Genomic DNA, 15,750 nt, shown 5'->3' with positions numbered 1-15,750 from the left:
CTGTCATCGCCGATATTTCTATTTGTATCTTCTTTTGCTTCCTTAAGTAACTTGACTAAAAGTTTAATTTTATTTTTAATAAATATGATAATAAATATATTTATTTATATAAAAATAATAGTAAATATAAACAATAATTTTATTATACTTTTCAAAAAACTAGCTTAGGTGATTGATTTTAGATTTTCTTGCTTTCGGTTATATGAATTTAAGTATATAAAATTACCCTCTAAGCACTGCTTCACTACATCCCACAAATTTTAATTAATTATACTCTTATTTTCATTTAATTTGAAATAGTTTTTTCTTGTGATTTCTTCTTTAATCCATGTGTTACTAAGAAGTGTGTTATATAATCTCCAAGTATTTTTGTGTTTCCTATATATCTTCCTGTTACTGTTTTCTAGTTAAATTCCATTGTGACCTGAGAGCATATACAGTATGATTTCTGTTCTTTCAGATTTGCTACAGTGTACTTGATGGCTTAGAATGTTGTCAGTCTTTGTGAGTGTTCCTTGTGAAATTGAGAGTGCTGTGTCTTCTGTTGTTGCTGCATGAAGTATTCTATAAATGTAAAGTTGATGGTCGCTGTTCAGTTCAGCTATGCCCTTACTGATTTGCTGCCTCCTGATTGTCATTTAATGATAGAGGGATGTTGAGTGGATTCATCTGTTTCTCCTTGCACTTCCTCAGTTACTGTCTCAAGCATTTGACATTGTGGTATTAGGTGCATGCACATGCAAGACTGTTATGTCTTCTTAGAGAATTTACCACTCTCTTCATTTTATAATGCACTATTGTCCCTGATAATTTTCCCTTCTCTGAAATTTTCTCTGTCCAAAGTTAATACAGCTTTTCTGGCTTTCTTTTCATTAATATTAACGTGGTATATTTTTATTCCTTTTACTTTTAACCTATCTGTGTCCTTATATTTAACTCCAGTTTCTTATGGGCAACATATAGTTGTTTTTTTTTTTAATCCACTATAACAGTCTCTTTAATTGGTATATTTAGAAAACTATCATTTAAAGTGATTACTGGTACTCAGATTAATATCTAGCATATATGTTTCTCTTTTATACTTGTTGACCCTGCTTTTTTTTTTTTTAACCCCCTTTGGTTTTTTTGTTTTGTTTTGTTTTGTTTTTGTTTTGCTTTGTTTGGTTCTCTACTCTTTTTTTTAACCATTGTTTTAATTGTTTTGTATGATTCCTTTTCTTCTCCTTTCATAGCATATCAATTATACTTCTTTTTAAACTTTATTTTTCTAAAATTGGGCCCATGAATTTGCAGTATGCATTTATAAGTAACCCAGGTCCAGTTGCAAAGAACACTATGCCATTTCATGGGTAGTGCAAGAACATTATAAACAGTATTTTCAGGTCCTCCTTTCTGTCCTTATAGCATGCTGCTGTTCATTTATTTCACTTACCCCACAACTAAAATCACTGAATACATTCTTGCTGCTATTATTTTGAACAAACTGTTACCTGTTAGATCAATTAATAATAAAAATAGAATATTTATTTCTTAATTTATTCTTCTCCAATATTTTTTATGTAGTTTATATTTTCTGACTGATATCATTTTCCTTCTCTCTAAAGAATTTATTCTAACTTTACTTGCAAGGCAGTAATGAAAAATTGTTTTAACTCATGTTTGTCTGAGAAAACCTTTATTCTTTATTTTGATGGGTAATTTTATTGGGTATAGAATTCCAGGTTGGAGTCTCTCTCTCTTTTTTTTTTTTTTCTTTCTCTTTCAGTACTTCCAATATTTTTATTTCACTCTCTTTTTGTTTGCATGGTTTCTAAAGAGAAGTCTGATATAATTCCTATCCCTGCTTCTCTCTAAGTAAGGTATTTGCCCCCACCCCACCCCACCCCCAACCCCCTGTGGCTTCTTTCAAGATTTTCTCCTTGTCTTTGATTCTCTGCAATCATATGCCAAGGTATAGGTAAATGTTTGGTGTTCACAAATCTTCTGGAATCTGTGGTTTGTTGTTTATCATTAATTTTGGAAAATTATCATTCATTATCACTTTAAATATTTCTTCTGTTATTTTGCTTCTCCTGATATTTACCTTATACATATTACACCTTTTGGAAGCATTTCACAGTTCTTGGACATTCTGTTCCTTTTTTTTTTTTTTTCAGTCTTCTTTTTTTCCTTTGCATTTCAGATTTAGTAGTTTCAGTTGACATATCTTCCACCTCACTCATGCTTTCCTCTCCTATGTCCAGTCTATTGATGAGCCCTTCAAAGGTGTGTTTCATTTCTGTTAGAGTGTTTTTGTTTATTTCTAGCATTTACTTTTGATTATTTCTTAGAGTTCCCATCTCTCTGTTTATACTGTCCACCCATTCTTGCATATTGTCTACTTTTTACGTTTTTGAAAAATAATAAGTATTTTGCTGACAGTTATCACAAAAATTTTCTGTGAAGACAGAGAGTATTATTTTCACTGAAAGACAGAAATAAACAATATTAACCTTTTGTAGGTTTCTCACTTGTCAACAAAACAAAACAAAACAAACAAAAAAACCCCAGCATTATATGGAGCCCTTAAATGGTCCTCCTATTTTTACCATTGGCCATTGTGGCTACAGAAACCCTGACATAGCAATTATTCAGTTTAATGCACTGATAATATTATAAATACATGTCACAATTGAAACAATCCATGAGATTGTCAAAAAGTTTCATTGGAGTTAAGTAGTGAATTAGTGAAGTTGATCAGAATGAATATGGACTGTAGTAGGGTGAAATATTGGGTACCATAGCTTGAAGTCTATTACAGTTAATGCTCATGATGGGGCACAGGGGGAGGGAGAACAGGCAGGGGATGTCATGGTGGATTTAGGAGAAGCATAGTAAAAGGAGCATGAGGGAGATGGAATTTGGCAAGAGCATGCTAGCTTAATTGAAGATTAAAATGACTGAAAGAGAAAAATGAAATGAAAAACAATAAAAATATATTAATAAAATACATTTATACTAAGGTTTTGAAAAAAAGCAAAAAGCGTTGGGTGTGTCTTCATGTAATTTGTTTTTCTGAATTCCTTTTTGTAGAAAAAGTTATAAAGCCATCCCCTTTTAAATCTTTAAGTTGTAACTCAGGATTTATGAAGGAAAAAAAGAGATACTTCAACTTCGTTTGACTTTATAAAGTTGTCCTTTTATCACATAGAATTGCAAGCTTCTTACCTTTTTAATTTTTTGAAAATGGAGGAAATTTGTATTTATTTGAGAGATAGGTACCCACCAGATCTTAGAGCTTTGGGATGAATGTTTGCTTATGTTGACACTGGAAACACTCTGTTGAACCAAATTCCCTTCATACTGACTTTTAGTTAATTTCATCTATTGAGGAATCAATGTAAAAAGGGCTTTTGCTTACAAAATGTGTGCTTTTTCATACCATTAATGTTAAATCTCACTTTTCAGGTTTACAAATTTGGGGCAAGTTTTTCTATTTTTCTTTCTCTATAATCATCTTGATGTGTTTTTAATTTTTTTTTTAACGTCCATTAATAGCTGGATTCCTGACTTAGACTTTTTGTAACAGTGAACGTTACAGTTGTAGTTGTAGTTGTACAGTAACGTTGTAGTTGCTAACTACAGTTAGCAGCATGCTAATTTCTGGCTCTAGATAATTTGGTGGCTCTGGCTCTTAGGAGTATTTCTGGAATGCCATACAATATCATATCATTGCATGCAACAGAATGAGTGGTGGTATTTTCTCCTGATAGTATAAAATATGAATGAGCTTTTGAAGGATAAATTATCTTTAGATAAATTTTGATACTAAGAAAAAAGTGAGAAAGTAGGATTTTTTAGTAGGAAGAAATGTTATTAGACAAAAACACTGTTGGAATAGAAGAAAATTAATATTATATGTTTTCTTTTCTCTGAATCATATTTTTCCCATATGAAAGAAAGCATTGTATAAGTGATTGCTAACATACATTACTATATGTGTGTGTGTATGTGTGTGTATAACTATCATTTCTAGGGAAATGATAACTGAAAGTTAGATACAGAAAGGTAGTATAGAAAAATATGTTTACAACCTTGCTTGTTTTTGTTGTTTAAAATACAGATTTTTGGGGCGCCTGGGTGGCTCAGTGGGTTAAAGCCTCTGCCTTCAGCTCAGGTCATGATCTCAGGGTCCTGGGATCGAGCCCTGCATCGGGCTCTCTGCTCAGCGGGAAGTCTGCTTCCTCCTCTCTCTCTCTGTCTGCCTCTCTGTCTACTTGTGATTTCTGTCTGTCAAATAAATAAATAAAATCTTTAAAAAAAAAAATACAGATTTTTTTTGAAGTTCATTAGGAAATGACATTTTTTGTTTTGAATTTCTTTTTACTGTTCAAAAAGATTATTGGAACTTGGCCTGGTGATTGGTTTCAAAGCTAACTTTATTGCTATTTCACTTTTATGTGTTGAATCTGTTAGTTCTTGCATTTGAAAAGTCCTGGGTATTGATTTTAGTTAATTCAGGAAGATACCCTGTTTGTCAGAATAATATGTTCTGCACATTGCTTTGGCTTTCGAAATGACTCGTATATGGTCATGTTCACTTACGATATGTGTTCTCTTCTATTGAAACAGCCTTGGGGAATGTGGTTCTTTAGCATGAGAGATTCTAGTTTTATAGCTTTCTAGCTCTTTTAGATTCTTAAGATAGTTACAGGTTTTGACCATGCCTACCATGATACACAGAAATTGACATGAAAAAAACAAACGAAGGTATGCCTGCTTAAAGAAAAAATAACTCACTCTCTAACCCCAATTTGTACAGATAGGAAGCATTATAGCCGAGGTGTCGTGCTGTCCCATTGCCAGACTCCATTCTTCCATTAACAACCAGGATGCCCATTTATCTCTAACATCCAAACCATAAAGAGTTGCCTTTTCTTTTTTTGCCCCCATTATTAGGTATATACCATTGAGGAATCTGGACTAAACATCCTTGTGTGGTCAGTGATTGGAAGTAAAAGAACTGGTTGGATGTATGGACATGTTACTCTCTCCAGTACTAGTGCATTTAAAGTGGCATTTGAAGCTGATTTGGCTGGAAATGAGGACATCTTTGTTGCCCTTGATGACATCATTTTCACCCCAGAATGTGTCTTTGGAGGTAAGTGGTTTCCTTAGTAGATGGGATGTGCAAGGATTGTTTTACTATCCACATATAGAAGAACTGGGAATTCCTGATGAATAACATTTGTTTCCAGGTCTAAGACTATTCATACATTGAAGGAAGATCAGTATATGTTGTAGGGGGTAAAGTTTTTCTGTCCATAAGCCTAACCATCAAGTTTTCATGTCCTCTAGGCAACCAGATTACTGTGATTACAGTCCTTTAAGAGACATAGGGGAAAGTTAGTTTCATTAGAAGAGCATTATTGTCTACTTTCTTTATTTCTTTCTTTTTTTCTTTTTTTTTCATTTTATTTTTTATAAACATATATTTTTTTCCCCAGGGGTACAGGTCTGTGAATCGCCAGGTTTACACACTTCACAGCACTCACCATAGCACATACCCTACCCAATGTCCATAATAACCCCACCCCCCCAACCCCCCTCCCCCCAGCAACCCTCAGTTTGTTTTGTGAGATTAAGAGTCACTTATGGTTTATCTCCCTCCCAATCCCATCTTGCTTCATTTACTCTTCTCCTACCCCCTTAACCCCCATGTTGCATCTCCTCTCCCTCATATGAGGGAGATCATATGATAGTTGTCTTTCTCCGATTGACTTATTTCGCTAAGCATGATACCCTCTAGTTCCATCCACGTCGTCGCAAATGGCAAGATTTCATTTCTTTTGATGGCTGCATAGTATTCCATTGTGTATATATACCACATCTTCTTTATCCATTCGTCTGTTGATGGACATCTAGGTTCTTTCCATCGTTTGGCTATTGTAGACATTGCTGCTATAAACATTCGGGTGCACGTGCCCCTTCGGATCACTACGTTTGTATCTTTAGGGTAAATACCCAGCAGTGCAATTACTGGGTCATAGGGTAGTTCTACTTTCAACATTTTGAGGAACCTCCATGCTGTTTTCCAGAGTGGTTGCACCAGCTTGCATTCCCACCAACAGTGTAGGAGGGTTCCCCTTTCTCCGCATCCTCGCCAGCATCTGTCATTTCCGGACTTGTTAATTTTAGCCATTCTGACTGGTGTGTGGTGGTATCTCATTGTGGTTTTGATTTGTATTTCCCTGATGCCTAGTGATATGGAGCACTTTCTCATGTGTCTGTTGGCCATCTGGATGTCTTCTTTGCAGAAATGTCTGTTCATGTCTTCTGCCCATTTCTTGATTGGATTTTTTGTTCTTTGGGTGTTGAGTTTGCTAAGTTCTTTATAGATTCTGGACACTAGCCCTTTATCTGATATGTCGTTTGCAAATATCTTCTCCCATTCTGTCCGTTGTCTTTTGGTTTTGTTAACTGTTTCCTTTGCTGTGCAAAAGCTTTTGATCTTGATAAAATCCCAATAGTTCATTTTTGCCCTTGCTTCCCTTGACTATGGCGATGTTCCTAGGAAGATGTTGCTGCAGCTGAGGTCGAAGAGGTTGCTGCCTGTGTTCTCCTCAAGGATTTTGATGGATTCCTTTCTCACATTGAGGTCCTTCATCCATTTTGAGTCTATTTTCGTGTGTGGTGTAAGGAAATGATCCAATTTCATTTTTCTGCATGTGGCTATCCAATTTTCCCAAAACCATTTATTGAAGAGGCTGTCTTTTTTCCATTGGACATTCTTTCCTGCTTTGTCGAAGATTAGTTGACCATAGAGTTGAGGGTCTATTTCTGGGCTCTCTATTCTGTTCCATGGATCTATGTGTCTGTTTTTGTGCCAGTACCATGCTGTCTAGATGATGACAGCTTTGTAGTAGAGCTTGAAGTCCGGGATTGTGATGCCACCAACTTTGGCTTTCTTTTTCAATATTCCTTTGGCTATTCGCGGTCCTTTCTGGTTCCATACAAATTTTAGGATTATTTGTTCCATTTCTTTGAAAAAAATGGATGGTACTTTGATAGGAATTGCATTAAATGTGTAGATTGCTTTAGGTAGCATAGACATTTTCACAATATTTATTCTTCCAATCCAGGAGCATGGAACATTTTTCCATTTCTTTGTGTCTTCCTCAATTTCTTTCATGAGTACTTTATAGTTTTCTGTGTATAGATTCTTAGTCTCTTTGGTTAGGTTTATTCCTAGGTATCTTATAGTTTTGGGTGCAATTGTAAATGGGATGGACTCCTTAATTTCTCTTTCTTCTGTCTTGTTGTTGGTATAGAGAAATGCGACTGATTTCTATGCATTGATTTTATATTCTGACACTTTACTGAATTCCTGTACCAGTTCTAGCAGTTTTGGAGTGGAGTCTTTTGGGTTTTCCACATATAGTATCATATCATCTGCAAAGAGTGATAGTTTGACTTCTTCTTAGCCAATTTGGATGCCTTTAATTTCTTTTTGTTGTCTGATTGCTGAGGCTAGGACTTCTAGTACTATGTTGAATAGCAGTGGTGATAACGGACTTCCCTGCCGTGTTCCTGACCTTAGCGGAAAAGCTTTCAGTTTTTCTCCATTGAGAATGATATTTGTGGTGGGTTTTTCATAGATGGCTTTGATAATATTGAGGTATGTGCCCTCTATCCCTACACTTTGAAGAGTTTTGATCAGGAAGGGATGCTGGACTTTGTCAAATGCTTTTTCAGCATCTATGGAGAGTATCATATGGTTCTTGTTCTTTCTTTTATTAATGTGTTGTATCACATTGAATGATTTGCGGATGTTGAACCAACCTTGCAGCCCTGGAATAAATCCCACTTGGTCGTGGTGAATAATCCTTTTAATGTACTGTTGAATCCTATTGGCTAGTATTTTGGTGAGAATTTTTGCATCTGTGTTCATCAAGGATATTGGTCTGTAGTTCTCTTTTTTGATGGGATCCTTGTCTGGTTTGGGGATCAAGGTGTTGCTGGCCTCATAAAATGAGTTTGGAAGTTTTCCTTCCATTTCTATTTTTTGGAACAGTTTCAGGAGAATAGGAATTAGTTCTTCTTTAAATGTTTGGTAGAATTCCCCCAGGAAGCCGTCTGGCCCTGGGCTTTTATTTGTTTGGAGATTTTTGTTGACTGTTTCAATCTCCTTACTGGTTATGGGTCTGTTCAGGCTTTCTATTTCTTCCTGGTTCAGTTGTGGTAGTTTATATGTCTCTAGGAATGCATCCATTTCTTCCAGATTGTCAAATTTGTTGGCATAGAGTTGCTCATAATATGTTCTTATAATTGTCTGTATTTCTTTAGTGTTCGTTGTGATCTCTCCTCTTTCATTCATGATTTTATTTATTTGGGTCCTTTCTCTTTTCTTTTGATAAGTCTGGCCAGGGGTTTATCAATCTTATTAATTCTTTCAAAGAACCAGCTCCTAGTTTTGTTGATTTGTTCTATTGTTTTTTTGGTTTCTATTTCATTGATTTCTGCTCTGATCTTTATGATTTCTCCTGCTGGGTTTAGGGTTTCTTTCTTGTTCTTTCTCCAGCTCCTTTAGGTGTAGGGTTAGGTTGTGTACCTGAGACCTTTCTTGTTTCTTGAGAAAGGATTGTACCGCTATATAGTTTCCTCTCAGGACTGCCTTTGTTGTGTCCCACAGATTTTGAACCGTTGTGTTTTCATTATCATTTGTTTCCATGAATTTTTTCAATTCTTCTTTAATTTCCTGGTTGACCCATTCATTCTTTAGAAGGATGCTGTTTAGTCTCCATGTATTTGGGTTCTTTCCAAATTTCCTCTTGTGATTGAGTTCTAGCTTCAGACCATTGTGGTCTGAAAATATGCAGGGAATGATCCCAATCTTTTGATACCGGTTGAGACCTGATTTAGGACCGAGGATGTGATCTGTTCTGGAGAATGTTCCCTTTGCACTAGAGAAGAATGTGTTTTCTGTTGCTTTGGGATGAAATGTTCTGATTATATCTGTGATATCCATCTGGTCCAGTGTGTCATTTAAGGCCTTTATTTCCTTGTTGATCTTTTGCTTGGATGATCTGTCCATTTCAGTGAGGGGGTGTTAAAGTCCCCTACTATTATTGTATTATTGTGGATGTGTTTCTTTGATTTTGTTATTAATTGGTTTATATAGTTGGCTGCTCCCACGTTAGGGGCACAGATATTTACAATTGTTAGATCTTCTTGTTGGACAGATCCTTTGAGGATGATATAGTGTCCTTCCTCATCTCTTATTATAGTCTTTGGCTTAAAATCTAAATGATCTGATATAAGGATTGCCACTCCTGCTTTCTTCTGATGTCCATTAGCATGGTAAATTCTTTTCCACCCCCTCACTTTAAATCTGAAGGTGTCTTTGGGTTTAAAATGAGTTTCTTGTAGGCAACATATAGATGGGTTTTGTTTTTTTATCCATTCTGATACCCTGTGTCTTTTGATTGGGGCATTTAGCCCATTAACATTCAGGGTAACTATTGAGAGAGATGAATTTAGTGCCATTGTATTGCCTGTAAGGTGACTGTTATTGTATATTGTCTCTGTTCCTTTCTGATCTACTACTTTTAGGCTCTCTCTTTGCTTAGAGGACCCCTTTCAATATTTCCTGTAGAGCTGGCTTGGTGTTTGCAAATTCTTTCAGTTTTTGTTTGTCCTGGAAGCTTTTAATCTCTCCTTCTATTTTCAATGATAGCCTAGCTGGATATAGTATTCTTGGCTGCATGTTTTCCTCGTTTAGTACTCTGAATATATCATGCCAGTTCTTTCTGGCCTGCCAGGTCTCTGTGGATAAGTCTGCTGCCAATCTAATATTTTTACCATTGTATGTTACAGACTTCTTTTCCCGGGCTGCTTTCAGGATTTTCTCTTTGTCACTAAGACTTGTAAATTTTACTATTAGGTGACAGGGTGTGGACCTATTCTTATTGGTTTTGAGGGGGGTTCTCTGAACCTCCTGGATTGTGATGCTTGTTCCCTTTGCCATATTGGGGAAATTCTCTCCAATCATTCTCTCCAATATACCTTCTGCTCCCCTCTTTCTTCTTCTTCTGGAATCCCAATTATTCTAATGTTGTTTCGTCTTATGGTGTCACTTATCTCTCGAATTCTGCCCTCGTGGTCCAGTAGCTGTTTGTCCCTCTTATGCTCAGCTTCTTTATTCTCTGTCATTTGGTCTTCTATATCGCTAATTCTTTCTTCTGCCTCATTTATCCTAGCAGTGAGAGCCTCCATTTTTGATTGCACCTCATTAATAGCTTTTTTTATTTCAACTTGATTAGATTTTAGTTCTTTTATTTCTCCAGAAAGGGCTTTTATATCTCCCGAGAGGGTTTCTCTAATATCTCCCATGCCTTTTTCGAGCCCGGCTAGAACCTTGAGAATCGTCATTCTGAACTCTTCATCTGACATATTACCAATATCTGTACTGATTAGGTCCCTAGCCTTTGGTACTGCCTCTTGTTCTTTTTTTTTGTGGTGAATTTTTCACCTTGTCATTTTGTCCAGATAAGAGTATATGAAGGAACAAGTAAAATACTAAAATGGTGGCAACAACCCCAGGAAAATATGCTTTAGCCAAATCAGAAGATATCCCAAATCATGAGGGGGGGGGAAGGGGATATAAAGAGGTTCAGAAAGAAAAAAAAAAAAAAGAAATAAAAAAAGAAAACCAATAATGAAAAAATATAAAAAGGAAAAAAAATCTATATTAGATAAACTAGTTAAAAATGTTAAAAAAGAAAAGGGTAAAAGTTAAAAAAATTAAGCAGAAGAAGAGAAAAAAATTGAAAAAGAAAAAAAAAATTAAATTAACTGCAAGGCTAAAGAATCATGGGGAGAAAGCCATGAGTTCCATGCTTTGCTTTCTCCTCCTCTGGAATTCTGCTGCTCTCCTTGGTATTGAAACTGCACTCCTTGGTAGGTGAACTTGGTCCCGGCTGGGTTTCTTGTTGGTCTTCTGGGGGAGGGGCCTGTTGTAGTGATTCTCAAGTGTCTTTGCCCCAGGCGGAGTTGCACCGCCCTTACCAGGGGCCGGGCTGAGTAATCCGCTCGGGTTTGCTTTCGGGAGCTTTTGTTCCCTGAGCGCTTTCCGTAGAGCTCTGGAGGATGAGAATGAAGATGGCGGCCTCCCAGTCTCCGCCCAGAGGAGCCGAGGGCCCAGGGCCCCACTCCTCATTGCGCCCTCAGAGAACAGTGCCCAATTACTCCCATCTGCCTGGCCTCCGGCCGCGCTCCGAGCTCACCGAGCCTGCGACCGGTTCAAGGTAACCCCGAGCTTAGAGCTCACTCCTCGGCTCCGTCTCTGTAGCTGGCTTCCCTGCTCTAATACCTGCAAGCTCTGCGACACTCAGACACCCCCGATCCTTCTGTGACCCTGTGGGACTGTGGCCACACTGACCCCGCGTGGGCTTCAGCCCGGTTAAGCCTCTGGAGCGATGTCCCTCAGCGGAACAGACTTTTAAAAGTCCTGATTTTGTGCTCCGTTGCTCCGCCGCTTGCCGGGAGCCGGCCCCTCCCCCGCGGTCTATCTTCCCGTCGCTTTGGATTCACTTCTCCGCCAGTCCTACCTTTCAGAAAGTGGTTGATTTTCTGTTTCTAGAATTGCTGTTCTTCTTCTCTTCAATCTCCCGTTGGATTTGTAGGTGTTTGCAATCTTTAGATAAGCTATCTAGCTCATCTCCCGATACCTGAAGTAGTCTCAGCTGCTACTTCTCCGCCATCTTGACTCCTCCCCCCCTACTTTCTTTATTTCTAAAGGTTCACAAGACTTACACAAGGTAAGGATTCTTCTGGTCACCTATATTCTTCCAAAGTGTCTTTTCCATCCATATTAGCTTTTTCCCACTCCCTAGGCTATTTGCCTTCTCCTCACTGTTTCTACAGTACAGTGTGGAATTCGTAGTCAAAACAAGAGTCTTGTCAATAACACATTTTGTAAGAAATCATCCCCTTAACTGAAATCCAAATTTCTGCTATTTATGATGCTTCTGCTTGACTGGCTGTTTATTCTTTACAAAATCTTCAGATTTTCATTGTTAAATAATAGGGTCATTGTCTTTTTGGCTACTCTTTGCCTCATTCAAAATTTTATTTTTACAGGGACACCTGGGTGGCTCAGTTGGTTAAGTGGCTACCTTCGGATCAGGTCATGATCCCAGCGTCCTGGGATTGAGTCCCACATCGGGTTCTTTGCTCGGCAGGGAACCTGCTTCTCCCTCTGCCTCTGCCTGCCTCTTGGCTTACTTGTGACCTCTCTCTCTCTTTCTTTCTCTCTCTGACAAATAAATAAAATCTTTAAAAATTTTTTTTTTTATTTTTACAGAGTTATTTAAAAGTTTCTTCTTTTGGGGATGCCTCGCTGACTCAGTCTGTAGAGCATGTGACTCTTGATCCCAGGGTTATAAGTTCAAGGCCCACACTGAGTGTAGAGATTACTTAAAAATTTTTTTTAAATTGTTTTTTTTAAATTTTCTTCTTTTTAAGACCACACATCTGGGGCACCTGGGTGGCTCAGTTGGTTGAGCCTCTGCCTTTGGCTCGGGTCATGATCTCGGGGTCCTGGGATTGAGTCCCGCATCAGGCTCTCTGCCCAGTAGGGAGCCTGCTTCCCCCCTCTCTCTGCCTGCCTCTCTGCCTACTTGTTATCTCTCTCTTTCTCTCTGTCAAATAAATAAATAAAATATTAAAAAAAAAAAAAAAAGACCACACATCTGGGTTCTTATCCTTCCAGTGATTTTTCTCTAGATCCTAAATCCTTGGTAATTTCAGCTTCCAGGTCACTCAGCCCTGTACAGTGTTGACCTTTTCAGTTTTAGTTATCTTCATAAATATTCTTCCTTCATAACCAGCTCCCACACTGGATCTTATCATCCTGTCTGAAATTTTAGGGTTGAAAATTTCATCTGATCATCATATCCTCTACTTTCTAATTACTCCTCCAAAACCTGTTTTCAAACATTGTTAATAAGAAAAAAATGCAATTCTAGATTCTCAGTGCTTCCCGCTTTCTCCCATAAAAGTTTCTTTTTTTTTTTTTTTAAAGACTTTTATTTATTTATTTGACAGGCAGAGATCACAAGTAGGCAAAGAGGCAGGCAGAGAGAGAGGAGGAAGCAGGGTCCCCGCTTGAGCAGAGAGCCCGATGCAGGGCTCGATCCCAGGACCCTGATATCATGACCTGAGCCGAAAGCAGAGGCTTTAACCCGCTAAGCCACCCAGGTGCCCCAAAACAGTTTCTTTATACTTTTTTTCCCGTAATAATCCTAGATCTAGTGATCTAACATTTCAATTCCATTCTCAATCAGCACTTTGAATTATTTTATGTCCAATTTTTTATTTTTTTAATAACTTTTTTAAAGGATTTTTATTCATTTGAGACAGAAAGAGAGAGAGAGAGCCCTAGGAGGGGGCATGAAGCAGAGGGAGAAGGAGAAGCAAACTCCCTGCCGGGCAGGGAGCCTGCAGCAGGGCTCAATCCCAAGACCCTGGGATCATACCTAAGCTGAAGGCAGACACTTAACTAACTGAGCCACCCAGGTACCCCAAGTCCAGATTTTTTAAAAGATAAATTTGGGTTCTAATTATGTGCCAGGCATCTTGATAAGTACATTACATGTATTAACACATTTATTTATTGGACAAACTCTGTAGGATAAATAAAAATATCCAGGACATGTTCAGTCATACTGGCTTTACTGGTCTTTGAAATTGATTTACTATAACCATTTGTATTTTCCAGGCTGCTGTTTATCATGTTCACTGGGACCACTAAATGTTTTGGTTTATCACCTTAGCTGGTGGTCAAGGGTCCTACACACATCTATTTCCCATTCCCTGGCACTAATTTCCTACAATAATCCTCAAATCTCCCAGCTGTTCCCTTCAACATCCTTCACTCTGCCAATGTTCTTATATCCCTTGAATAGAAAATAACTCCCTTAAATAACAAACACCCTTAACCTCTTGTTTCTACCTCTAAATGTGACTATATCCACAACCAAACTCTTTTTTGTTACCGTTTGTCTCAGGAAAAATCCTCTGTCTTTCAAGAGTAAATGTTCTCGGTCATTTCCACTCTGAGTTCCTCCCAGTCACTGTTCCGTCAAAGTCTTCCCTGTCCTATATCTTCCATTTCTTTCCTTCCCCTACTTACTCTTAGCTCTTCTCACACACATGCAAACATACATACGTACATATGTATATATATACATACATACATATAAACACGTACATGCATTTATACATCACTTCCCACTAATTTGAGCTCCTCATGAGCAAGAGGAGCCTGTTTATTTCATCTCCAGAGTCTAACACAATGACTAGGAAATTTGGGGTGAAAAGTTACTATTATTCTAAATAATCATAATAACAATGATAACTAGTTGTGTGAACAGAGTTGCTAACATTTGCCTTAGGTTCTTGCCCACTATGTTATAGGACAGATTCTGCTTTAAAGATAGTTAAAAACAAACAAACAAACAAATGAATAAACAGTAAGATCTTTGGCATTAAACCATGTCTTCTTTCTGTAAGTTTCTACAAAAGAGGTGCCTCCAACCAAACCCACATCCAAAATCCAGAATCTTTAGGTACAGTTTTTACAGCAGTGCTTTGTGGTCGATTCAGGCAGATGTTTTTAGAAAATCATCAATTGAACCAGTGTTTCTCCAATGGGGGTATCAGGGCCCCCATAGTGACATGCCAGGAAGCATGCTCCATTGGATTCACTTGACGATCTGGGGAGAGAAGTTACATAAAGCGTTACATGACATTTGGAATAAACATGTACTGAGTGCTGAGGAGGTGACAGCTGGACTAAAATTCTGGAGACACGAGTCTAAATCATGACTGTGTCACTAAATAACTGTACAATTCTGAGAAAATCATTGTAACTCCTTAGACCATGTTTCTTCATCAGGGAGCTGAAATAGATGATCTCCTAAGTCCCTTCCAAATCACGCAGGGCTGGGTTTGTACAAGAGGATCAGGAAAGCGGAAGGAATGCATAGAGAGTGACGGAGAAAGGGAGAGAGTCCAGAGAGAAGGAGGCGTGGGCCAGATAGGGGGTAAGGCAGGCGTAAGGCAGACAGGGGAAAGCAGAGGTGACATTGCAGTTAGAGAAGGTCTTCACTCTTCGGTGTGTTGGTGAACTTGAGCAGGACAGCCCTTCAGCCGGGTTAGTTGGAAATCTACTGTGTACTGTCCTGGATTTGGATTGGAAGAGCACTTACAAGCAGAAGTTGTGTGTGTGTGTGTGTGTGTGTTTTAACCCCTCCATTACCTTAGTCTAAACACACCTCAGGCAGCAGATTCTATAGATTTTGCCTCCCCCCCGCCCTTTGCTTCCATTTTACTGTTCAAACTCTAGTTCAAGTCATCCTTATTAGTCACCAGAATCTCTGTAATGGCTGCATTACTGATTTATCTAATTTACTGACATGTAGCAAACTACCAAATTCATCTTCTAGGGCCTATTATAGAAAAGTAGATCTGGCATCTTTCTTATTCAACACAATAACGATTTTTTTTTTTCCCCCAAGCAGCAGAATTTGACTTGGGTTAACTTAAGTAGAAACGAAGTTTGTTGAAAGGATTTTGGATAGTTCCAAAAATTAAATAGAATACTGAGAATCTAACTCAGAAAAACAAGTGAAAAGCAAGTGAGATGAAGTACATCAGAGGGTAAAACTGGCTAATTCCACTGTCTTTGAAAACTTGCTTTGGAAACTG

At 37.9% G+C, this 15,750-nt stretch overlaps 1 protein-coding gene across 1 annotated transcript in view; it reads left to right on the top strand.

The window, feature by feature from the left end:
• The window catches only part of MALRD1 (MAM and LDL receptor class A domain containing 1), a 736,704-nt gene that overhangs the window by 564,906 nt on the left and 156,048 nt on the right, over window positions 1-15,750 (top strand). The window contains exon 34 of the mRNA XM_032880867.1: window positions 4,939-5,140. Within this exon, the coding sequence (XP_032736758.1) occupies window positions 4,939-5,140 (202 nt within the window). The remainder of the gene's footprint in view (window positions 1-4,938; window positions 5,141-15,750) is intronic.

Source organism: Lontra canadensis, unplaced genomic scaffold (assembly GCF_010015895.1).
Source record: "Lontra canadensis isolate GAN:19392208 unplaced genomic scaffold, GSC_riverotter_1.0 scaffold72, whole genome shotgun sequence".
Taxonomy (NCBI): domain Eukaryota; kingdom Metazoa; phylum Chordata; class Mammalia; order Carnivora; family Mustelidae; genus Lontra; species Lontra canadensis.
The sequence above is the reverse complement of the archived record's forward strand: the minus strand, read 5'-3'. Positions and strand labels throughout refer to the sequence as shown.